The following is a 27180-nucleotide window of genomic DNA, read 5'->3' on the forward strand; positions in this document are numbered from 1 at the left end:
ATATAGGCTGCAGGGACTTGTGCTACAGCCAGGGCAAAACTTAGACATTTTATGAAAGCTTGCAAACTTTACAGGCGCATCCTACATTTTTCCTTCTTCAATCTTGAAAGACTTCACAAAAACAAGTTCTGTTTCAAATTATCTCCTAATCCAGTTCATATTACCTTCCCTCACTAAACAGTAGAGATAAAGGGCTCAGGAATCATTCCAATCTTTGGCATTTTGAGCCCCGCAGGCTTGCTTTTTATGCCTATCAAGCTGTAGGCAAAGTTGTCACTTGACATTTATAACTGGGAGCACCAAGCAGCTCATTAAGCATTTTCCTGGCAGCCACATGGGTGCAAATTTTTGGAAAGATTTCCAAGTTCCAACGGACATTCTGTCCTGAGTGAGCCCTCCTCTTAAGAATAATAGACACAGGAGGCCAAATCAGACATTTAGACTAGCTGACATCTGCCTTTGGAGAAATAATACAGCTATCCCTGGGTGTCAGGCACACACGTTTGTCTGTCTGTAATGCAGCCAATTCCACCTTCATGAACAGCAGTTACTTAATTTCTGTATATCACGTATCCACACAGCAGCCTGATCAAGTGCAAGATCTTTAGTGAACCCACACCCCAAGCTTTAAATTCAGTTAATCCAAGAATACCTATAGTGTAACTATTATTAGTACTACTATTGCTTTTTGTTTTCTCTCGTTTTAAAAACTAATTTTTATTATTTTCTTAAAAGAAAAAGAATACAGAAAAGAGAAATAAAAAAGGAGAAGAATGCCAAGGGATCTTACATAATTATAACATAAGAATTCTGTTTTGTTGTCAATCAATACTTTGTTGGAGCTTGCAAAAAAAAAAAAATACTATTCTTTAAACCAGTAGATTTTCCATTCACTTCAAGTCAATTATGAATCATCAACAACATTTTTATGAGCGGCATTTTTCCTGTACTAATCAACCTGCATAGAGTAAAATTTTAATTCATCATTAAATCCTTAGATCATTCATCGCTTTACATAATTAGTCAGTTTTGCCATCATTGCATAGTCAGCCAACTTGTTTTTCCATTCTTAATTGTTGGGCATTCTGCTGTTTCCTATTTAGAAGCGACTGTAATTCTTCCTGCAGTTATCATGTATTTAAGTCACTGGCATATTCTTTGAGAAAGCCTCTGGCATAATATTCAACAGCACATTCTTAGCATTCACAGAAAAGTTTATTTTAAACGTTTTTTGTATTTCCACATGTATCAGCTTCCAAAATCTTTTAATTTGACCACAAGTCCACCACATATGGTAGAAAGTCCCAAATACTTCTTTACACTTCCAACATTTTCCTTTATAATTCTTGTCCATTTCTTTGATCTCTTTTGAAGTAATGTACCACCAAAAAAAAAAAAAGAAGAAGAAGAAGAATCTTATGCCAATTTTCTCTTGGCTTGTGCATTTGGTTTTCTCTCATTCATCTCAGGTTAGGTAGGAGTTGGAGTTTGCTCAAGGCAACCCGATTCACGCAGAGATCAACCATGCTTTTGGATGAGGTCTTCCTCACCCCACATTCCAGATAAACTTTCAAATACACCATATAAAATTAGAAGTGCAAACCAAGTTATGTGTTATCAAGTTACCTCTAGCCTCCAAAATGCCCCATCCTTGACAACCCTGCTCAGTTCTTGTAAGTTCAAAGCTGTGATTTCCTTTATGGATTCGATCCATCTCACATTTGGTCCTCCTCCTCCTCCTCTTCTGCCTTCAACTTTCCCTGACATGGTGGCCTCCTCCAGGGAGTCTGGCCTTCTCATGATGTGTCCAAAGTATGACAGCCTCAGTTTTGCCATTTTTGCTTTGAGGGAAACTCTGGCTTGATTTATGACCCCCTTGTTTGCCTTTCAGTTGGTCCAGGGTATTTACAAAGCTCTCCTCCAGCACCATGATTCAGATGCATCCCTTTTCTTCCTATCAGTTTTCTTCACTGTCCAAGCTTTCACACGCATACATTTGACTGGGAATCTAACAGTACGGATGGTCTTGGCCTGGGTATCCAGTAAAACATTTTTAAACTAGATGATCTTGCCTACTTTCTAGTCATGTTTGGTATGAAGGGAGATCCCACCCTCCCACTGCTCTTTACAAAAAGTATTTCACCTTTAAATCTGTCTCTAATTCATAATTTTGTAAGATGAACAACCACACACCTTAAGCTATTGAAAAACCCTCAGGAAAGGTCAACATAACTTTTAAAGTCCTTTGTTTAACATTCTCCAAGAGTGCATTTCCAAGTCTTCAAGAATCAGCTCTCAGATATTATTTAGTATAGTAAATATATATACTATTTCCTCAGTTAGCCACTTATTTCTGCTGTGCCAAAACAGTTTGCAGTACTCTACGCTGACATTAACCAAGCAGGATGCCACAGAGGAGCTCCGTGCCAGGGAATAACTAGTCACTAGATAGAAACATAGGAACAAAGCGAGTCAGAAGGGGTCTCCTGGGCCATCTAGCCTGACCCCTGGCTCCAGCCGGCTCCACTCACGCCCACCATGTGCATGTGCAGTCTATCCTTGAACACCCTCACCGATGGGGCCTCAACAACTTCACGCAACTTCTTCTTCCTTCTCTTTTCTCCTCCTATATTATTTATTTACTTATTTTATACTGATAATTTTAATTTTATATTATTATTGTTTGTAACTCAATGTATTTTTTGTATTTTTGTATTTAATGGTAATTTATTATGTTCTATTGTATTTCAATGTATTCTATTGTGTTGTAAGCTGCCCCGAGGCTTCGGCAAGGGGCGGAATAGAAATGTTATAATAATAATAATAATAATAATAATAATAATAATAATACCTTGAGCTTTGCTCTGCTGGAGCGCATCCTGCCTTCCTCTGCAGGGGAGCTCTCTACCCATCTCCACGTGACAGCCCCTTGCAATCTCCTGCCATATGCCAAAGGAGATTGCTCCGAGGTACCCAGGTCTTGCCCTCCCTCTCTGCCCATTTGTGTGCTGACCTGTGAGCCCCACCATGCTTGGCACTGACAGCTGCAACTGGCATCATGGTGCCTGACTGATGCTTGCTTCACGGGAGCCAATACCCACTGAAGAGAAGGACGGGGTCACGGGCTTTTTGTCGGGCTATGAAAGTCCCTTGACACATTCCTCTTTACCTCGAAGCCAAGCATGTTAATATTCTATTTTTGCTTAGCTCTTCACTTGTGGGCTCCAGAGAGCTATGCATCTTACAGCTATTCAGATTCTCTGAAGTCTCGCGCTCTCACAATAGTCCAAGAATAAATATCCTTTCCCCTAGGGCATAAGACAAAACTGAATCTTGGGCTCCTGTTGGAAAGGTCACCACCATCTAGGTCTCAATAAACATGAGCGTGAGAATTTCAGGTTTTTAAAAAATGCAGACAACAAGGATTAAATGAAGGGTTTGCAGTGAAGAGTACGTCACATCTGTATGTACAGAGGCTTTTCCCTCTCAAAGCAGGATTTTGGCAGGCAGGTCTTACAAAGCGGAGACTGATGGTGCAGTGGAGAAGCCGTATTTGCATCTAGTTCATTAGACATTTTATTAGAAACACAGCTCTTTACCCCTCAATCCAAAATATAGCCACTGTAAGTATCAAGATAGGAAGCAGGAAATTTGGTTAAATATTTGTTGCGCTGCTTAGAAACATGGAAGAATCCCATTCATCTAGGAAACATTCAAACTGAGTACTACAAAAAGTTAATTCAAGGGGATAGACTGAAATTTATTTTACTGTAACTGTGTGTGTATGTGGGGGTGGGGGGGCAGGCACACAAACACACAGCACCAAACTGGGAGCATAGGATGCTTACCCATAAGCCCCATGGTTACTTGGCACTGCCATGATTCATCCTATAATCATGTTTAAAAATAGAACGTTGTGAGTTTCATCAAATTTATGCTGTTTCTAAGTTACTAGAGCAAAAAATACTGCTGCAGATTAGACACAATACAAGTGCTAGTCAGCTTAATGGACAAGTAAGATGGCAACAAATATAAACCACATTTACAGTGAGAAAGCTATCACTTTCTACTCTGTAAATGAGCATGTCGAAACTATGATCCAAGCCTATGGGTAACTGGAAATAGGGCCAAAACATTGTGAGAAGCTTTAATTCCAGTAGAAAGCCACTAGTCAGTATTTCCGACAGTTCTTTTTAAAGAAAAGAACAAGCTGCACTGAAAGAAGAGGTAAAATCATTATAAATTTGGGAAGTGGGAAGACAGTTGCACCTGGAAAAGTCATTGCAAAAGTTCTGCAAAGTTATATATCAGGGCCTACAGGAAATTAACTCTCGCTTATAGAAGAACTTCTGGAGTGTCCTGAGTACAAGGCTGAGCTATGAATCACAAGGTCCTGGTTAAAAATTGTCATAAATTCACTATCTGGCCTTGGAGAAGCTTTTGCTCTAGTCTTCAAGCAAGTACAAGAATGATAACAAATCAAAGCACAGAATGTTAGACAGCTGATATAAGTTTGCAATATTCTATAGATGCTAATTAAATGCCCTATTATAGAGGAAAGTCAACTTACTGTTGGGAAGACAGTAGAGTTGCATTTGGTGGGCCTTATCAGGGAGCTTGTTCCCAGAGAGCATAATGCTAATGAGGCAGCTTTTATACAAATCAAATCAAATCAAATCAATGGGGCCCCTGCCACTGAGAAGGCCTTCTTCGTTGCCACCAACCAACCCTCCCTAGGCGGAGGCAGGCCCTAGATTGCGGATTGCATCAAACATAGAAACAGTGTGAGTCAGAAGGGGCCTCCCAGGCCATCTAGTCTGACCTCCGGCTCCAGCCGGCTCCGCTCAAGACATGCCCACCATGTGCATGTCCAGCCTATCCTTGAACACCCGCACCGATGGGGCCTCATTTTAACTTGAGCTAGTCACCTATGATCTGTGGGGAAAGAACAACCTTTCAGTAAAGATTTATCTTAGGATGATACTCTCTTCTCATAATAAGACTTAAGTTAATACACCTAATAACCTGTTCTCATTTCCCAGAGTCTTCAACTGAAGATATTTCTTGAGTTTAAATACAAGTTCGACGTATATAACACCCACAGAGATTTACCTCAATTTGAGAACATCGTTTCTGATACGGAATCATCTAAGCTTGAGCAGAAACAGAGAAACAGAAAAACAGAGTGAGTCAGAAGGGGCCTCCCAGGGCATCTAGTCTGACCCCCGGTTCCAGCCGGCTCCGCTCACGACATGCCCACCATGTGCATGTCCAGCCTATCCTTGAACACCCGCACCGATGGGGCCTCAACCACCTCTCATGGAAGCCCATTCCACACCCTCGGGGTCCTAACTGTCAGGAAGTGCTTCCTGGCATCTAAACATTGTGGTCCAAAGCCATGTAGGGCTTTATAAGTTAAAACCAGCCCCCTGAAGCATACAGACAGCCAATGCAAACAAGCAAGAATTGACGTTTTACACAGAATCTTAGCACAGTAGAGTTGGAAGGGGCCCAGAAGGCCATGGGGTCCAACCCCCTGCTGTTGCAGGTCACCAATTATACAATCCCACATTGAGATCTTCTGGTCCAGTAGTCTTCAAGTGCAATCCCATATGGAGTGCAGAGCAGTAATCTAGTTTAGAAATTTAGGTTGCAGGGCGGACTGTACACAATCAGAACGCCCAATCTGTTCTATTGGCCCAGTGCAAGATGCAAACCCTCTAAGAGTCATGCAGACAGGAGCCTGGAGAGAAAGACAGAATCCTTACAGACCATGGTGAGCCCCCCACTCCTCGGCCTGCTCATCTTCCCTGATGCTGTATCACATACCACACTAGACAGAGCTGGGAGAGGCTAATTCCCACCCGGTTCTCAGTTATACATGTCAGCATCCACTATGAAATAATGCTTGAGGGAGGCCTTATTGGGCACCTTACTCTTCTGTTACCTGTTGCTACACTAAACTTCTCCCACCAGGTTCGCCCCACTTGGCTCCCACCACCTCCACTGCACGAATTCAAGTTCTGTAAAGTAGGAACAAGCTCCCCTCCCCAGGACCCTCAAAGCAGACAAGTGGCTGTAATGTTGGGGGGGGGGGCCCTCATATTCTCCCGTACAAAGGACAGTGGAATGCACAGCATTATTTGGCATGCAAGACAGAGAAGTACAAAAGTTATCATCAGCACCCAGCAGCTGACAGAAAGTAAAAATCCTCTTATTTGTTTGTCCACGTCCACCACAAAACTATTTTCTTGGGGTTTTCCTGACCTGGATTGCCTCATGAAATCAATTTAGCATGAGAAAAGGGATCATGGTGTAATTTGTGCAACATTATTTGCACCACATGGCCTCTAACTGAAGAACCTTTGGAAGGAATCCTACACGTTCTTGTGTGTCTAGAATCTACTGCTATCCAGTCAGAGATATAACACCTTGTTGTTACTGCCCTGCTTTGAGCAGGCAAATAAAGGTCCACTGAGCATCCCCACGGGTGGGGGACATTTTCAGGCAGGCAGGCATCAGGGGTTTCCCTCGTCTTCAGGCACTGGAGCACCCAGATCTTCTCTCAGGCAAAGTCCCAATCCAGCCATCAACCATCTCAGCCAGGAGGGGTGGCAGGATGGTAGGAGAGGGTGAATAAGGGATGAGAAAGGCAGGTAAGATGGTAAGCCCAATGTTCTCACCTTCCCCTGAAAGCCTCCAGGTCTATATAGGTCCAGCCACAGGCTTCAGATCCTTGTCAAGTCTTGCTCTGGGCAGCAGATAAAGATCTGCTAAATATTTACCCCGGGGAATAATTAAAACTAAAAGCAGGATTTTCAAGAAGAACTGAAGCTTATTTTTCATGAGTGTTATAAGGATTGCTGAGATAATACATATGAAGCTCAGATGCAACAAGTATCATGATACACCTGTGCAATGTTTTGCCCCTCCACCATTTTCCTCTAAGATCATTTTTTAATAAAACATTTCTATCCCGTCGTTCACTAAATGTCTCAAGACTGCTTACAAAGCATACGCCGTAAGCTTATCACCCTCCCTAAGTACCTCTTTAATGTTCATTCTAGTTTATGAACTTCTGTTCTTGGCTATATAAAATGCCTCAAAAATTTAAATAACATCATTACATAATCATTTACATGCATACAATTATGATTTCTGAGGAATCTATATATTTATTAAACTTACATACTGCTGTTCATAAGGAATATCCACACAGTTTATAAATGGAATGCAAATCCTTTCATCTTATCACTCAGACTTTCAGAGGAACACCTTCCTCCTCCAATCAATTATCAAAGGTCCACACAAAGCCCCACCAGCATGAGGTTAAACAGTTTTGTGCCAGTCAGTCCCTTCCCCTCAAGGGTAATTACGCATGCAAATTTTGTAAAAGAAGAAGGAGGAGGAGGAGGAGGAGGAGGAGGAGACGACGACGACGACGACGACCATGTGCCTTAAAGACTAAGAACACTTTTTCTGGAGACTGTTCATTTCCTCAGATGCATTAAGTACTGGCCTCAAATTTGCAGATCAATATGCAAATGCTGGTTGGTAGAGGGGAGGGTTAAACTGTGTCGACAGAATTAAGACTCCAGCCCACCTGGCCACTCTATCTACATAAACGTTCTTATCTGATGGACACAATGTCCATGAAAACTAATGCCAAAATAATTTTGTTAATTTTTAAGCAGACATATGGCACTTAGTTGTGTTAGTCTGCTGCAACAAAAGCAACAATTCACCATTTTTTCCAAAGATGAAAAAAAGGTGCACGCCTCAAATCTTTAGTAATTTAAATATATTCTTCAACTAGGTCTTCCTAACCCAGAGGATCCTTGAAGACTAAGAGACGGACAGGGCCACTTCAGAAATACTTGCCTTGTCATAGGAATTTCCATGTTACTCTCATGTTTTCAGACAACAGTCTTTTGACCAACACTCTTCTTGCTGCATTGCTCAACTTCATTGAACACATACCGAGACTTGGACTTATCAAAGACACTTCAAGCATATTTGAGCATCTCATTGGTTTTTGTGACCTTGGTCCTCAGAAGAGCGGCAGCAGAGCATAGGACGCTGCCTTAAACATCTCGGTCCATCCGTCCCGCAATGCGGAGCCACTGGCTTACAGTCGCTCTCCAGGTTTTCAGGCAGGATTCTCTCTGATCCTACCTGGAGATACAGAACCCAGGACCTTCTAAAAGCAAAACTCGTGTTCTGCCATTAAGCCACTGCCCGTTCCATGGCAGGCTCAGAAAAGTAGTGGATTTAAGTGCCTTCATCAAGTTTTAGCATTTGAGATTATCCCACATCTTGGCAGCATTTTAGACTTATCTTTGCCACCTGGGTGAAGAGGCTGACTTTCCTCATCCCCTTCTTATATAAAACTACTAGGCAAACTGTTAGCATTTATTTATTTATTACAGGCATTTATATCCCATCCTATCATCAAGCGCTCAGGACAGCTAACAAAATATAAAAGTATAATATAAAATACAAAAGTACAGTATGAAACCTCAATTATTAAAACAATATAAAACACATCATGAACTTAAGAAAAAGGAGGAAAAAATAGAAAGTGTGACTGTGAAGGGAAAAAATCCTGAAACATCTAGAAGTGTTGATTATTAAAATAATGGTTGAATAAAAAGGTCTTTATCTGGCACCGGAAAGAGTATAATGTCGGTGCCAGGCAGACCTCTCTGGGGAACAAATTCCTCCGGGCGGACATCCTCCGTACTTCCTCCAGAGAAGGTTCCCAGAGCAAGAACTCCCCCACTGATCTTAAGGGGCGTGTGGGCTTGTAGGGAAGGAGGCGATCCTTCAGGTATTCTGGACATAAGCCGTTTAGGGCTTTATAGGTTAATACTAGCACCTAGAATTGGGCCCGGGCTTCAACTGGGAGCCAGTGAAGCTGATAAAGGACTGATAAAGGACTGGCATTATATGAGAATAACAACCGGTTCCCAACAGCAACTTGGCAGCTCTATTTTGTACCAATTGAAGTATCTGGACCATTTTCAAGGGCAGCCCCACGTAAAGCGCATTGCAATAATCCAACCAGGAAGTTACCAGGGCATGAATCACCATTCCTAGGCAGTGCTCGTCCAGGTAAGGACACAGCTGATGAACCAGCCGAAGCTGGAGCAAAAGCACTCCTTGCCACTGCAGTCACCTGTATTTCCGGGGATAGCTCCGGGTCAAGGAGCACTCCCAAGCTGTGGATCCTGTCCTTTAGAGAGAGTGCTACCCGGTCCAGGACAGGACCAAAATCACTTACCTGAAAACCTGAACCACCCACCAACAGGACCTCCGTCTTATCTGGATTGAGTCTCAGTTTACTGGCCCTCATCCAGCCCATTGCCTCGGCCAGGCACTGTTCAGCACAGCCACTGCCTCACCTGGGTTAGTTGAAAAGGAGAGGCAGAGCTGGGTGTCATCAGCGTACTGATGACTCCGCAGCCCACACCTCCTGATGACCTCTCCCAGCGGTTTCATGTAGATGTTAAAAAGCATGGGGGACAAAACAGCCCTGCCAAAATAGCTGCCATGGTGCAGAGCCATAGTCCCCCAGCACCACCTTCTGGAATTGGCCGGCTAGGTAGGAGTGGAACCACTGCCAAGCAGAGTCCCCAACTCCTAGCCCGGCCAACCTATCCAGAAGGATACCATGGTTGATGGTATGGAAAGTGGCTGAGAGGTCCAGGAGAAGCAACAAGGTCACACTGCCCCGTCCCTCTCCCTGCATAGGTCATCGTACAGGGTGACCAAGGCAGATTCAGTACCGTAACTGGGTCTGAAGCCGGACTGAAATGGGTCCAGATAATCTGTTTCATTCAAGAGAACCTGGAGTTGTCCTGCCACCACCTGCCCCAACACCTTGCCAAAAATGGGATGTTGGCCACCGTCTATAATTGGCGGTCACCTCTGGGTCCAGGGACGCCTTCTTCAGGATGGGCCTGATCACTGCCTCCTTTAAAGGGGCAGGGACCCGGCCCTCCTTCAGTGAGGCGTTGATGACCTCTTGGACCCAGGGACCAATCCCGTGACTGGCTTTCGTAAGTAGCCAAGAAGGGCAAGGGTCGAGTAAACAGGTGGTTGGGCGTACCACCCCAAGCATCTTGTCCACTTCATCAGTTATATATCCCTCCCTTTAAAATCCAGGACTCCAAACAAGGGCAACTTTATCGGGAGGACAACTCACCAGGACTTTGAAACCCTGAGCATATTCATGACACTGGATTTAATAATAAAGCCCCAAACGACTTATCTGATGTCCTGTCCTTTGGTTTAACCCTAATGTGTAAAAAGGAAAAAAATATCCAAAAGATGACCAAAACCAGTAGAGCAATGTAAAGCGACGACTCTCAAATCCAGAAACAGATTAAGAGGTCTGAGGGAACAACAATGTTTTGACCAGGCCCAGAAAAGATGCTTTGGCGAGAGCAAGTTCCGCCCATGTGCACCGACATCCAATGGGCCCTTCCGCGATCACTCGGCGCAGAGGCGGGCCTCGGAAGATTATCACAGCACTCAGGCAGGTCCAGTTCCAACAAGCCTCCAAAACGGTTGCCCTCCAATGCCTGGTTACAATCTCAGATCAACCACTTTGCACAGATACTACATTGTCAGAATCAGAACTGCAAAGGTATAGAAAGGGGTTCCTGGTGACTGCTACCCCCTCCCCACATTTATGCATTCCCTCCTTCTAGAGAGACATCTGAATCAAGATTGAATGGGGGGGGGTGCGTTATAAGGGACTGCCATCCAATATTCTGCCTTCACAGTCTTGAAGGCCATAAGGTAGTTCCTGCCCCCCCCCACCCCAACTATTTTAATAAAACACTGTTTTGTTCTACTTCGCTGGGTTTGCTTGTTCTTACACTTAAATTTTCCCAGGTTTGCTATCCCAGCCATCAGGATGGGAGTGGACAATCATCTAAAGTGAAATAAAGGGGTTTTAAAACTATCTTTTCTTAACAAGAATATTTTACCGTCTATTTAATCTCTCATTTTTAATAAAACCAGAAGTCTGAAGATCTTTAATTTGCAAATACCACTTCCATTCTATAATGGTTTGCATATAGTGGCTCACTTCCTGTCTCCTGACAGAAACAGGTCAGCCAAGAATAATCCCTTTTTATTTTAAAAACAGGAAGATTTATTATGACAAAGCTCAAGTTACAGATTTTGGTTGCAGACTCCAGTTTAGATTTCCTTTTACTACTGGCCTTGAGTTAAGGAAGCTTGTGCAAAACTGACACCAGTTAGCAGAAGACACTAATCACAAAAGTAGACAGGAAAAAAACAAACAAAATTAAGGCTGCTACAGTCTGTTAACAGTAGATTGGGATATTCGGCTGAAAAACAGCTATATCCTAACATGGGGATTTTTCCCATCACGCTTGCAAACTCCCCTCTGCAGAAAAGGCCAAAGAATTTTCAGTTTCCCTTTGACTACAAAAACTCTTCTGGAGCTGCACATGAGCGACAAAGTGAAGGCTGCTCCCTCATCTTCTCCCTGCAAAACTGAGTAGGTGAGAGAAGCGCATGGCCTCACCACAAATAAATAGAAATGTGCTTGACTAGTCAAGGATGCCCCTGCTTTTATGGTTTGGCAGAAGTACCAAGCACTCAGCAAGGATGAGTGCATTAGCTAGTGCTCTTTGCTGGCACAGTGCTGATCTTTTGCTGATGACAGGTAAGATGTTTTATGAGCCAGAGGTAAACGTTGACTTTTATCAGTTCGGCTTCTGTATAAATCTAAAGGACCCAGGATGCCATTAGAATCATGTCAGAGACTGCACATGTGTGTGTGTGTGTGTGTGTGTGTGTGTGTGTGTGTGTGTGGGAAGGGAGGGGGAGGGGGGAGAGATTTTACCAGCAGGTGCACAGGTGAGCTATTTTGAGTCTGGATGACAAGTCACTAGAAGGCAACTTTTCATCCCATTGGCAATCCCAAGGAAACTTGCTTCCCCATTCCACACTATTTTAGCCTTCGGGAAAGCAGTCAGCAGTTTAGAAAGCACACACACACCATTCACTAAAACAGAAATTAATCAACAAGACAATCTCAAGAAAGAGCAGCAAGGGCCAGCACAAACAAAGCAAAGGCCAGCATGTTATAAAAAAGACCCTCTATGTGCCAGTTCTGAGACACCCATATTTTAGAGACATAGAAACAGAGCGAGTCAGAAGGGGCCTCCCAGGCCATCTAGTCTGACCTCCGGCTCCAGCCGGCTCCGCTCAAGACATGCCCACCATGTGCATGTCCAGCCTATCCTTGAACACCCGCACCGATGGGGCCTCATTTTAACTTGAGCTAGTCACCTATGATCTGTGGGGAAAGAACAACCTTTCAGTAAAGATTTATCTTAGGATGATACTCTCTTCTCATAATAAGACTTAAGTTAATACACCTAATAACCTGTTCTCATTTCCCAGAGTCTTCAACTGAAGATATTTCTTGAGTTTAAATACAAGTTCGACGTATATAACACCCACAGAGATTTACCTCAATTTGAGAACATCGTTTCTGATACGGAATCAAACTTTCCTAAAATTCAGTTGACACTAAATAATGACTCCAAAGCAACAAGTACCATTTAATATAGTCCTTTTTTTTTTTTTTTTTGAGATGGCCTCAGTTCAATTCATTGTAACTTTACTTATAACTGACCAAATGGCTATACAGTGGCATTTAAAACCCCAGAAGACATCCAGGATTTATAAAAATATTAACGAAAGGTGGGGAATAAATACCACAAAGTAAGGAAAACCCATATATACAAGCACCGCAACTGACATACCACATGCTAAGGAAAGACAGAGGCTGCCATGGTTTCCGCCATGTGGCAGACATTTGGCCCGTCCAGTCAGCTGAAAGCTGCTCTTTCCTCTTTTCAGAAGTCTCTCATGCGATGCCAGGCCCTCAGCTTGAGTCACCAAACCAGAGGAAGACAGACTGATCCAGACTCGTTGGAAGGCTGACCCTTCCGCTAAGTGCCGCATTACTAAACGGCCACTGGGAGATCAACTAAACCTGGAGGTGAGAAGAGGCACCACTTGGCTCCATCACCATTTGATACTCACTAAAGGTCTTGCAGATGTCAGATACCGCCTTGAAGACTCTGTCAGAGAAGTTCACTTTCACTTTCACATACTTCATGTTGGGAAGTTGGAGTCGGAGCAACTTGTGCTGTGGAGTGAACTGCAGCTTCGCATCTGCCTGTATTCCATATTTATCCAGGGTCCAGTGGGTTTTAAGGAGCCAGGTTTTCTTCTTTTCCCACCACAAGGCATGGTCAGACCAATCCCTCTTGACATCTAGGAGAGCAAAGGTACAAGTTGAGCAACTAAATTGAATAACTGAACTGCATCAGTCTACTTAGTTTTTCAGCATCATCCAGAGATGTTTACAACTCTTTGTTTCACTACAGCAAGCCAGATTTCTGCAAGGCCATTAACAGAACGGTACCAATTACTCCCACTTCCATAACTTATCTCATTCACCAGAAGAGGTATTCTTGCAATACTCTGGAATGGCATAAGTCCTGCTGTGCTATATGGAAATTTATGGCACACACTCTTGGAGACTAAGCAATGAATAAGGCAAGGTTAGGCAACTCTACACTCTCCAGATTTTTTGCATCACAACTCCCAAAATTCCTGACTAGGGGCCACGCTGCCTAAAGCACAAGGAAGCTGTCATCTAAAATCTCTAGAAGGTACATGCACATGGTGGGCATGTCATGAGTGGAGCCAGCTGGAGCTGGGGGTCAGACTAGAGGGCCCAGGAAGCCCCTTCTGACTCACTCTGTTTCTATGTACCACACTGCAAACCCATAGAATAACGCCTTATGTTTTCGTGTATATATAGGCCTTCAGTGTCATACCCTCACAAAGCATAAAAAAACAAATCTACATGCTAAACTAGACACCCCAGTCATGGTAAAAGAGCACTTTCTCGTTTCATTTTCTAAACTGTACCTTCATAGAAGGTCCCCTAGTTGGTACACTCAGTTTTAAACTTGTACAATAATACACAATTTTTAACATTCAACTTAAAACTGAGAGGCTAAAACGAGGCAACCAGAGCTATCTTAAAGTAAGAACAGAACCATATGGAAAGACATGCCTTTAAGCTAGAGGTAGATAACCTGATGCCCACCCCCACCCCCAGTTAATTTGTCAAACAATTCCCATAATCCTTGACAACTGGTCATGCTGGCTGGGACTAGCGGGAGGCCTGGAGGACACCAGATTGTCTACTTTTGTGTGGGGTACCACATTCATTTAAGGCCTGAATTGTTAACAGCAGGCACTCTGAATTCAACCAGAAAATGTACCGGCAACCAGCAGAAGCAGTGACAGATACCACTCTGGGAGCCCATGCTGGGCTGGAGAATGGGGTAAAAACCTTCCAAGTTTTCAGCGGGTTCAAAGCTAAGCTTGCTGCTGCAGTGTTATCTCATTGCACCAATAACAAAATGCAGGCGATGCTCCCACAGGGTTCCATGGAGCACAGCTGAGCTACACAAGACAGCTGGGAAGAGAGCTAGGAGCAGTCCTGGGAAACATGGCTGAGCAAATGACACAATGCCACAGAAACCTAAGGCATGGCACCAGGCCAGGACTCAAGCCAGCTTTCTAAGGATCTTGGGGTGCATTACAAAAAATGGGCTTCCAGTCATGGCTGTGAAGGTAAGCTTGAAGATGTATGGGTGACCGGCCTGCTGTGATCCTGGAATGCTGGACAAACCGGATTTCTAGTACTTGTGGGTACCGTGATGCTTTTTGCCCCTACCAGATTAACAAAACTGAACATACGGGGTGATAAGTATGTCCTCAATGTCAGCTTGCAGGTCACAGAATTTACCTGTGTTTAGTGAGATTTTGGGGTGCCCAGGAGCAGTTTTAAATGAGCACCAGGAGTTGTGACAGAATCCTATGCTCTTAAAGCAAGAGGAGTGCTATGATAAGCGGTTCAAGAGCTTCTCTACTTCCCCTCCTAAATAAAAGAAAACTGCTTTCACTGTCATGAGGAAGACTTCATATCACAGCAGCTAAATTAAGCTCACAAGACTGGGCTGCTCAATAAAGAATGTTTTAAGAACTGTTTCTGAGAAACACATAATCTCTCCAAATTTCTGAAACAGAGGGAAAAACAGGCACAGCTGACTTTAAAGTTGTCCTAGCATTGGCATCACAAAGAGCAACAGCTTCTGCTGGTGTAATGTAGCCACAATGCTCCACGGCACAGTGTTCTATCATCAAATTAAACAAAACCAAATATAGAAAAGCATGCAGCCTGCAATGAGCCTTGGCTGCGCGAAGGGAAATCTGTCAAAAGATCACAAAGAATTCTGGTCCAAGCTTTCACTTCTCTGAAAAATGTTGAGAGAGTGGGGAAAGAGTTGGCACGGAAAGAAACCTTTTGCATCACTAGCACTAAGGCTGTTTCAGATCTACTTAAATGTGGCAGATTCTAGATTATTATGGCCACTGGCTTTACCAGTCTCAAGAGCAGCTTGGGCTAAAACAAATATTCAAAATTAGGTTCGCAATTCCCAGGCATCCCATAGTACTTGTTTGAGACTTCTGCATTCAATGCCTACTGCAGACGTAACATGACAAGCTGTTAACCACGCCTTCCTCCTCACTTTCCTGGAATGAGTTCTCTAGTCTGCACTTTTTTGGCTTAAACCATGCTTTACGCACCTTATGCTAGAAACTTTAGTGAAGCAAAGGCCTCGAGACGGAGAGACAGAAATTGAGGAAGGCTTTTCCTGTCTTGCCCCAAGACACATTTTCTAATATGGAAATTCAAAGGTTGGAGGAAAACAGTGAAAAAACTTCATGCAATCTGTTTTAGAAAGAATGAAATGCTTTAAGACAAGGCTTTACTTACTTAAAATATGCAGCACAAAGATTTATTACGCACGGTCATCTACTACTACAAAAAGAATGATAATTCCTGTATATACGCTAGTTAAGTTCAACTTGATACCAGGTACTTGGACTACTGAAGGCTACATCTTCGTGGACCAGGGATGAAATGAAGGTAGAACAGGATTTACTGGTAGATTTCTGGAGTATGGGCCCACACAAAATTTGTTCCAGAGGACCCTCTATCCATAGAGAACAGATTCATGAGGCAGGGGGGCTGTGGGTGGAAGGGAGAGAGGCCCCCTGCCCTCTTTCACTGATAGGTATTTGTCAACAGAAGGCACCCCTTGGATCCACCCAATGCATTTTATGATGTTAAAGCAGTAAAATAAGTTTACATCTGATTTTCTCACCCTTAAGGGTGGTGCGGGGTCTAAGGGCATTAAAATAACATTTTCATGGCTTCAAAATTTCCATTTTGACAAGGAAATCATGATTAACATGAACTAGGTTTCCACTTAGCAAGATACTTGCAGACCTACTTTAAATCCTGATATCAAATGCCAGTGTAGATACAGCATCAAACCAAGGTTTTAAGGCCAACAAGGGGAGAAGGGTCTGGCCCTAGACTATCGCTAAGAGATCAGCAGAATTATCTTTACCTCTGGTACCAATAAATTCACATTCCTGTGCCTTCTGCAGTTAACAAAGAACTAGGGACAGTAAAAAAAACAAGCAAGGCAAAGGTTCAAATCATTCTAGAAGCTGATAAGTAAAGAAATGCTGAAATGGCTTAGCAATAGACCTACAGGATTATACTTTAAACAAGACTAGCAAACTTGTTCAAAATAGGGTATTCAGAAGAAGCAACATGGCCATTTTACACCAACATGTTTCCTGAGTAATGGCTGAACAGATAAACATTTGAGTCTAGTTTTCCCTGTCACAGACAACGTTGATACCAAAAACCTAATCATATGCCAAATTTTCACATCTCAAATCAATTCCTTATCTCAGCAAACTGAGATAACTGATGGAGGTTTGTAAACTCAGAAACAACACATGAAAATGAAGCAGATTTTCCATAGGAGAGGCAAGATAGGCATCACGTTAGTATCATACTTTAAGAAGTACAATCCATCAAGAGCAGAAACATAGAAACATAGAAAACAGAGCGAGTCAGAAGGGGCCTCCCAGGCCATCTAGTCTGACCTCTGGCACCAGCCGGCTCCACTCACGACAAGCCCACCATGTGGATGTCCAGCCTATCCTTGAACACCCGCACCAATGGGGTCCCAACGACCTCTCATGGAAGCCTATTCCACACCCTTGGGGTCCTGACTGTCAGGAAGTGCTTCCTGGCATCCCAACTGAACCTTGGTTCCCTGAGCTTGGCTCCGTTGAAGCGCGTCCTGCCCTCCTCTGCAGGGGAGAACAGGTCTCTCCCACCTCTGTGTGACACCCCCTCACATACCTGCATGTCGCCAACAGATCCCCTCTGAGTCTCCTCTTCTCCAGGCTGAAGAGACCCAGTTCCCTCAGTCTCGCCTCATACGGCACCCCCTGCAAACCGGCCACCAACCTTCTGGCCCTTCGCTGCACTGACTCCAACCAGGCTATATCCTTTCTGTAATGAGGGGCCCAAAACTGAGCACAATACTCCAGTTGCGGGTGCACCAGAGTCGTGTAGAGTGGTAGTAATACCTCTCTTGATCTAGAAGCCACACTTCGGGCTATGCAACCAAGGGTGGCGTTCACCCTCTTGACCACCACATCACACTGCTGGCTCATGTGTAGCCTGCAGTCGACCAGCACCCCGAGGTCCCTTTCACAAGTGCTGCTGTCCAGCCACTTGTCCCCTAACCTGTACTTGTGACACCCATTCCTATGCCCCAAGTGCAAGACCTTGCACTTATCCACATTGAACGCCATCCTGTTGTCTCCTGCCCACTTCCATAGTCTGTCCAGATCCTTTTGGATCTGGAGTACCTGCTCCTCAGTTGTGGCCACTGCTCCAGTTTTAGTGTCGTCTGCGAATCTGATCAGCAGACTGCTCACCCCTTCTTCCATGTCATTGATGAAAAGATTAAACAGGATCGGCCCCAGGACAGAGCCCCGGGGGACCCCGCTTGCCACTGGCTGCCATCCCGATGATTCCCCGTTAATGGTTACCTTCTGCTTTCGGTCAGTCAGCCATGCCCTAATCCACCGGACAGTGCTTTGGTGTATCCCAAAACTGCTCAGTTTCTCCACCAGGATATTATGGGGCGCTTTGTCGAAGGCCTTGCTGAAATCCAGGTAAACCATCATCCACTGCATCCCCTCCATCTAGCCATCGCACAACCATGTCATAGAATCCCACAAGGTTTGTCTGGCAGGACCTGTTGTTGTGGAAGCCGTGTTGTGTGGCTGTCAGCCTCCCTTCCCTATCTAGCATCACTAGATCTCTATTATGAGCCTTTCCATTGTTTTTCCTACAATGGACGTAAGGCTAACCGGTCTATAATTCCCCATGTCCCTTCTACTACCCTTTCTGAAAATTGGGACCACTGATGCCACCCTCCAGTCCTCTGGAACTTCACCCGTTCTCCACGAGGCCTCAAAAATGGAGGCCAGCGGGCGTGAGAGAACCCCTGCCAAATCTCTAAGTACTCTCGGGTGTAACCCGTCAGGGCCTGGCGCCTTTGTAATGTCCAATGCCCTGAGGAGCCCCTCGACTTCAAGGGGGGTGACTCTAACCTGTGCCCCTAAGTCCTCAGCCTCATCTAATCTCCTATGCGGATATCCCCCATCCTGCTTTGGGGAGAACACAGAGGCAAAATAGTCATTTAGCATCTGTGCCTGTTCCCTCATATCAGATCTAATATAGGTCCAGAATTGCCATAAAGCCACAAAAAACATGATCCCAAACAGGAAGCTGGTATACCAAAATAAGCTTTGCATTTTTTTTCTTTTGCAGTGCACAGGTATTCAAACTATCATTCCATATAGTACTAGTCTGTCTAGAAACAGGAAAGTGGAGACACAGAGGGTAGGCTGAGCTCTCAGTTATCTTTTCAGCTCTTGATTGTTTAACAGCAGCAACAAGTTGTGATTAGAAAGGTTAAGGTACACTCGTTTTTACTATGTAAAGCAAATTCCTAGAACTGGAATGTGCTCAGAATTAAAGTGTATTTCTTTTCTGTCTGGCTCTTGGGGTCCTTAGCTTGGAGGTGCTCCTTGATCCACCCCAGTGCTTTCCACACCGCAGTGGCATGAAGTGCTTTCCAGAAGCTTTGATTGATGACCCATTTATGCCCTTAATCTGAACAGGAACAGGAACAATACTCAAGTAATGTAGAATTGCCCTTAGAATGTGGGGCAACTCGTGAAGGCAGTTCGGAAGCTGCAGCTTGTGTAAAATGAGGCACCTCAACTAATGAGCGAGAGCAGACAGTCTGAATCTTTAAATCTGGTTCTGGCCTGCTTGCATTGGCTGCAAACCTGTAAATAAATAAGTCTGTGCGCACAGACAACATGGGGACAGAGTGCAAGCACCAACCATAATGGACTGGGCATCTTCTAAACTGGAATACGCTCCCCAGAGAGGTTCACCTGGCGCCGTCATTATTTGTTTTTCGGCGCCAGGCGCCTTTTTATTTAAAACTTATTTTAATTGTTAAATTATTTAATTAATAGGATTTTAAATTTTTAGCCGAGAATGCACCGGGGGTTTTTAAACAATTTTTTTTTAATTTGTTGTATTGTTATTATTTATGTATTTATGTATTCTTTGTGAGCCGCCCCGAGGCTTTGTTGCGATGGGGGCGGCATAGAAATGTTTTAAATAAATAAAATAAAATAAAATAAATAAATTGAAAGGAATGAATTGCCAGCTGCCTGAGGTCCTCCTCCTCTTTAGGGCGAAATTGGGTGGTTATTGGGGTTAGGAAACGCACACTATTAGATTGAGTCTGCCCAAGCACACTGGTGAAAGTAGTAATCGTCAGACACCAGTAGCCATGGTGGACGCTTACCGGATCCACAGGACAGGGTCTGGGAAACAGCGGACTGCAAGCCTTTCAGAGCAGCCTGCCACATCTCCATCCCTTTCCTCACCTCACCCTGTGTTACTTTAAAGTACCAGCTAGTTTTCCTTTCTTTTTTACTCTGAAAAAGAACCTTTAAGGCCTTGCATGGGTGAGGACCCTGCCTTTGAGGGCAGGACTCTTTGCTCTATGCCTACAAGTCCCATTGCAACTGAATGCATGGGGCAGAGGAAGCAGATCCAGATGGGGACTGCGAGGGGCGTTCAATGTATTCTCGGTATCGGGCTGATTTGCTATTGATGTGATTTAATTATTTCATTAGCTAATGACACTACCTGAGGGTATACATGCAAAATTTCAAATAAGTGTGATCATTAGTTCCCTAGTAATCCTCAGTGAAAGATGACCATGATGGCTGACGCGACAATGTTGAAGAAAATCGAGCACCGTGCTGTGATTAAGTTCCTTACAAAACAAGGAAAAAGTCAAAAAATCATTCATGAAGAGATGGTGGCCGTTTACCAGGACTCTGCACCTTCATTATCTACTGTTCAGAAGTGGTCAAGTGAATTTAAAAGGGGCAGAGAAAGCACTGAAGACAACCCTCGCTCGGGTGGGTCAGTTATTGCCACTACGAAAGAAAATGTGAAAAAAAAAAATGAGAAACTTGTATTGGAAGATGCCCGACTAAAAATCAAAATTTTAGTGGAGATGACAAACCTATCTGTTGGTACTATATTTACTATTTTTCATGACCATCTTAACCTTTCAAAGGTCTGTGCAAGATGGGTGCCACGAATGCTCATGGCGCCTCAGAAACAAGTGAGTCGAGGGCTGCAGGGAGTTTTTAGAGCTCTGTGGTGAAGATCCATCAAGTATTTTCGACTGGATTGTTACTGGGGATGAAACCTGGGTTCATCACTATGACCCTGAAAGTAAGCAGGAGTCCATGCAGTGGTATAAAAACGGTGCTGACCCTCTGAAGAAATTCAAAGTCACTCCATAGGCCGGAAAAATCATGACCACAGTGTTCTGGGACTCAAAGGGAATTTTATTGATCGAGTACACGAAAAAAGGTGAAACCATAAACGCAGCATCTTACGCAACCACTCTGCATAATTTAAGAGAAGCAATTAAAGAAAAAAGGTGGGGAAAACTGACCGCAGGTGTGTTGCTTCTTCACGACAACGCACCCATTCACACGGGGTGTGTTGTGAAGGCTGCGGTTTCGAAGAAATAAACTACCCACACTATAGTCCGGACCTGGCCCCCAGTGACTACTGCCTATTCCTGAATTTAAACAGATCTTTGTGGAAAGCGAGTTTCCGACGATGAAAAGCTCAAGGCAGCAATTAACACACATTTTTTAGACAAGGAGGAAGGGTATTTTTTACAGGGAATTGAAAAGTTAATTTTTAGATGTAATAAGTGTACTGAAGTTATGGGGGATTACACTGAAAAATACAAATTATTTCAATTCATTATTCTTTTTTCTTCATTCTGATACGGAGAATCTTAAGCCACTGCTGTAGGAATAGGCATAAAATGTTTGTTCTTTTCCCCCTTATTTGGTTAAAATAAAGTAGTGCAAAGCCTATTTCAGCCATAAAACTGCATTCGACTCTACAGCTGTACAGTACTTCCAGTGTCCTCATCCTCTCCACAACCCTTTTCAATAATGTTCATTCTCAGAGATACAAAAGTACGGCATGCTGTTCATACTTAAGTACATACAGTTACTACATTCTTACTTCATCACATTTCATACCTGCATTTCTTCCTCTTTTAAGGAACCCCTTAAGAGGGTGTCTTCCTCTCTATGTTATCCTTGTAACAACCGCCTATGAAGTGGGTTCGCTGAAGAGCCACGAGTGGTTCATGGCCGCCCAGTGAACTCCATGGCTCTCTCATGCCCCAGTCCAGCGCTCTCGCCGCTGCGCCACACTAGCTCTCAATCATAACCACAAACAATCATGAAGACAGCACATAGACAGGAATAAAACAACGATATGCAGCTATCAAAGTGAGAATTAAGCGTGTTTGTACAGGATTTGATTACTAACACATACTTTCCCCTGAATTCTGTGTGTTAATGTCAATGATGATCAAGATGTCCTATGACTTCATTCCCCTACTCCATCCCCAATGCCTCAAAGTCCTGTGCTCTTGGATAATGGCCACAATTTAATGGCAAGGTGGGGGTTCTTCTGAGATTCAGATATAGAAACCATCTTTGTAACTAGGCTCAATACTGGCCTCATTTAATACTCCCTCTGAGTCCGCCCTAGAATACCAGCTGAAAGGTTCAAGCAAATGAAAAATATGAAGGCAAGCTGTGAAGATCTCACAATCATGCTTCAACAACTTCACTGACTCTCACAACTGCAGGTGCCAATTTTGACTACCGCTCCAAACTTCTTGAACTGTGTGCAAAACTACCACCTTGTCCCCTCTGAACATACAAGGTCAACAGAAAGCACTTTTAACAGCCTCCTTCAAACAGGTTGCATAACAAAAAGGCACACAGAATGGTGCACTTGCCTCGGAGACGGAATTCTACTCTTGATGTTTGCCCAAGGCTGCGAAATCATTCCCAAGAGAATGATTTAATACTTCCGTTGAATAAGCATTTAGAAGCTAGAGATAAATATACTTTAAGATACATACTCTGAAGGGTCTAATACATGGTTCTTCGGAGTATTTTGTGTTGTAGTTTTATTTCTAGGTCATTGTTACTTACCTTCAGGCAATGTGGATAAAGCAGATTACAAGGCTACCAATTGCACCGCTGAGAAAAAGGATTAAATTAAATTCTCATCTTGCAGTCATCCCCCACCCACAAGTAATTCTGAGAAATTCATTAATCCACTTTGCTATGGGTTCTCCATGGTTACCTGAGAAGAACCCCAACACACTGTCCGTTACAAAGCTGACCTCAGGACTACAGCAGACAGATGAATCTAGTACAGGGGGGCCTACTGCTGAGAGGAATTGTCATGTGGCAGAGAGAGGTACATACATTTAGCACACGGAGCACAGATGACCTTGTTAGTGTGTGGACTAGCTGGGCTGCTAACTGCTTAGCAATCCACCTCTAGAAAACACACTATAAACCATAGCAAACTACTACATCCCACCCCCTTTAAATGAAAACTCAGCTTCTCAGGAAAGTCAGTTGATGCCCTGTTTCAAATTCTGACTGCAGCCATGAAGGATAACAAGATCTCCAAAATATAAAATATTATAATAATAATAATAATAATAATAATAATGACGACGACGATGACTACTGCTACTTCATAGGGCAGGTATAGGAAGGATGAACAGCTATGCAACTGTTTTGGAACCAGAAACCAAGGAGTTACAGTCTTAAGAGGAAGCTTCTGTTTTGGGCTGGGTCCAACTATACTCCAAGTGTTTCCTGCCTGTGGCATAAACCAGAGCTTTGGGGTGGCTGGGAGGGCAGCTGTCTTCCAGATCTGATCAGTTTGCATGGTGAATTCTTAATATTCTTGTACTGAAGGAAGTACAAGCTTCTCCAAACCTGCACAAGTAGTAAGCTAGAAGACGATCAGTACTGTACAGAAAGCAAATGCACCGAAAGGAAGCAACAACCAATATCTATTGGAATTCCTTCCACTAACACTCTTTATTCAAGTGCAAGGACATTTCACTGGAGATCAAGGCCAAGATCATCCACACTTTCATATTCCCAATTGTTACGTATGGGTGTAAAAGTAAGCCAGTGAAGAAAGCTGACAAGAAGAAAATGGATGCATTTGAAACGGGGTGCTGGAGCCGAGCTTTGCAAAGACCATACATAGAGGACAGACTGACGAACAAACAAGTGGGCCCTAAATCAAACCAAGGCCTGGCAAGAGGGCATGGAAACTCTACCGACCGAGGGAGCTCTGTGCAAATGTGCAGACTAAGTCCTTCCAGCCCTCACACAAAAGGAGTTACTGGAGCTTCAGGGCAGTGCCTGTTGGGTCCACTTCTTGCTGACCAGAAGGAGACTCCAGTCTTCCATTCTTGGTCAGTGGAAGAGTGGTACCCAGAGCAAAGGAGTGCTTAACAGCAGTAGCCTTCCCTCCAGGGAGGCACAGTCATTCACAGAACCCGTATCAGAAACTGATACCTTGGCTGAGGTATCTCATCCATCTTGTAAAAATGAAAAAGCCCAAGCAGTTCCTAAAGTATTTGGGTAGCTAATGCAGCACTAGCTGCTGCCTCGTAACCAGATGGAAGCTAATTCCTTCCGGAACACGCTTGTAGAAAGAAAGATAGGTCAAGAGATGTGGTTTCTGACCTACCAACAAACAGTATTTCTGGACATCTGATGGCCCTGATCCTTGGTTGATAGGAAACAAAAAGGCACAGATGTTCTTTGTAATTTTGTGATGTCATTTTTCAGTGCTGTCTGTACTTCTAACATGCCAGAACCACCCCTTTCTGGTGACAGTGGCTGAGGCAAAGCTCATGCCACTATCCTGAGCCAACGACAGGTGCAGTTCATTTTAGGAATAAATGCTGCATTGGTAGAGAGTCACCCTGTCAGGGTGGAAAATGCACAGCTCCTCTCTGACAAAGACGGCACACAGTTTCCAAACCCTCCTAACGCAGATGATCACCACTAGGCATACACTTCCCAGGAAAGTTTCTTGAGGGGGCGGGGGGGGGCACACACCCTGAGGCTCAAAAGGCAACTTAGAGCCTTGAATGCTACACCAAGAGCCCGCTTAGGGAACCAACATATGAGAGGGTGAGATAGAGAGGCCACTGCCCCAAGGAATCTCTTGACGTGAGGGTGAAGTGCAATATCCCACCAGCACTGTGCCCATGGCTGACGCTTGATGCTTTAAGGTTCTAACGGCCAAGCGCTGCTTCAGAGCAGGTTGGAGGTGAGAGGAGGTGAGGGAACAAAAAGCAGGAATAAATGGCAATTTCCCCCAGTGGACAGATGTAAGGACTGGGCTCCCACAGGGATCTCTACTGGAATCGATGTTTTTCAATTTATTCATAAATGATCAGGAATCCAGGGTGAACAGTGAAGGCACCAAGTTTGTTGATGACACCAAACAATTTTGGGTGGCTAAAGCCAAAAGGTATTGTGCAGAACTCCAAAGGGGTCTCTTCAAGGTTGGATAACGGCTACCAAAATGGCGAATGCGGTTCAGTGTAGGAAAGTCTAAAGTGATGCATGTTGGGGCAACTCCAAGTATAGCCTAATGGAATCTGAGTGAGCAGCGACTAAGCAAAGGAGTCTTGGGGTGGCAGTGGAGACCTCAATGAAAATGTCAGCCCAATGCACAGGTGCCATGAAAAAGGCCAACTTCATGTTGGGAACAAATAGGAAAGGAACTGAAAATAAATAATTTGCCAAGATTATGCTATCCTTATACACACTATACTTTGACCACACTGAGAAAACTGAGCATAATTCTGGTTGCCATACATAAAAAAGGAGGTTGTGGGGCTGGAGAGAGTACAGAAAGGGCAGCTGAAATGATCCAGCTCTTCTGTGAAACCGCTGAGCCTTTTTGGCTTAGAAAAAGGGTGAGTAAGGGGAGACATGGTAGAGATGTTCAGAATTGTGAAGTAAGAGTTGAGTAAAAAAAATTTCTCCCTCTTCCATAACACTAGAACCTGGTATCATCCCACAAAGTTGATTGGTGGGAGATTCTGGACGGATAAAATAAACTACTTCTTCACACAGTACATAGTTAAGCTACAGAATTCACGTTCACAAGAGGTAGTGATGGCCACCAATTTAGATGCCTTTAAAAGAGGCCTGGGTCGTTGGGATCCCATCAGTGCGGGTGTTCAAAGACAGGCTGGACATGCACATGGTGGGCATGTCGTGAGCGGAGCCGGCTGGAGCCAGGGGTCAGACTAGATGGCCCAGGAGACCCCTTCTGACTCACACTGTTTCTCTGTTTCTAAATTCATGGATGAGTGGACTATCAGTGGCTACTAGTGCTGATGGTTATGTGCTACCTCCAGTATAAGAGGCAGTACGGCTGTGTACACTAGTTGCTGGGAAACTCGGGCAGGAGGGTGCTGCTGAGGTTATATCCTTCTGGAAGGATCCTGTGGGCAGCTGGTTTACCACTGTGTGAACAGAATGCTAACTAAATGAACTTGATGGACCACTAGTCCAATGCAGCCTCATTCTTCTTATGAGTAAATAATGTGAGGGAATACTGCTTAAAGAAGCAAGAGCTTTTTCCCATGTTTCACCTTTGGAAGATGTCCCAAGTCTTTTGATAAATCTTGCTTGTAGTAGATCTAGAGGCCAGAGTGGAAGAAACTGTACCTTCCAAAATGCTGTGAGGTGGAAGCTGTAACCATCCAACCTCCAGATATTATTCAATCTCCAGGTGCAAAGGTAAAACCAGTGCTGATCCGGACAGAACAGGGAATCCTAGATCAGGAGGTCCGGATGCATCAGAAGCTTCCTCAGAAGAGTGAAGATTAGCTTCAACAAGTCTGAAACCATACTGGAATGGCCAGTAAAGAACCCTCAAAACCATGGTAAACAGAAATGAGGAAAATATACACACCAGTCCTAAGAGTCAGGGAGAAGTCAGGGTAAGATGACCTCCACCTTGGTGTCCTGGAATCTTGATATGAAACTACCCCCTAGATACCCTGGCAAAGAGGTCAGCAGCTGTGCTCCCCTCAGATCCATGAGATTTCCTCAAAGGGTTCAGCATGAAAGGCCCAACTTTCTTGTTCTATGGTGCTCTGTTAGGCAAGCTTCAGCCCAGGACAGAAGGAGTGAAATCTTCCTTTGGAAATCCCTGAAGCAGAATGCCTTTGATTGCTGATATGATACGGTTTGTCCTTGCCAAGACATCCTTGCCCTGATGCTTTCCAGCAGGATCAGACGGACTGCTCTTAACCTCATGGGACAGCAGTAAGTTGTTTGGCTGCGATTACATTTTTGTTGACCAAAGATCCATTCCGATATGCTGGCACCAACAGCAACTGAAATCTGGACCAGTATCCTTGGGGAGCTCTTCTGGCCTTAATGTTGCCAGTTGGTCCACCAATGGAGAGAAGTACAGAGACACTAACAGAGAGACGTAGAGACAATCTAGAAAACCCAGGGCAAGGGCACCTTTTGAACCATGCCAAGTTGAAGTAAGAAGTGGAAGCATACCTATGGAACCAAATCTATTCCTGCAATCATGCCCCCCACAGCTGAGCCAGCAGCAAGAGATCTCCAATGTGCAGGCCACCAAGATGAAAAAACTGC

General features: G+C 44.1%; 1 protein-coding gene across 4 annotated transcripts in view; it reads right to left on the reverse strand.

Annotated features, from left to right (window-relative positions):
• FERMT2 (FERM domain containing kindlin 2) overlaps nt 1-27180 on the reverse strand; it is a 103901-nt gene that overhangs the window by 66832 nt on the left and 9889 nt on the right. For all 4 annotated transcript variants that reach the window (XM_044436648.1, XM_044436647.1, XM_044436646.1 and 1 more), the window contains exon 3: nt 13096-13329. In XM_044436648.1, the coding sequence (XP_044292583.1) occupies nt 13096-13329 (234 nt within the window). The remainder of the gene's footprint in view (nt 1-13095; nt 13330-27180) is intronic.

The sequence above is a fragment of the Varanus komodoensis genome, unplaced genomic scaffold, assembly GCF_004798865.1.
Source record: "Varanus komodoensis strain SLA01 unplaced genomic scaffold, ASM479886v1 scaffold3, whole genome shotgun sequence".
Classification (NCBI taxonomy): domain Eukaryota; kingdom Metazoa; phylum Chordata; class Lepidosauria; order Squamata; family Varanidae; genus Varanus; species Varanus komodoensis.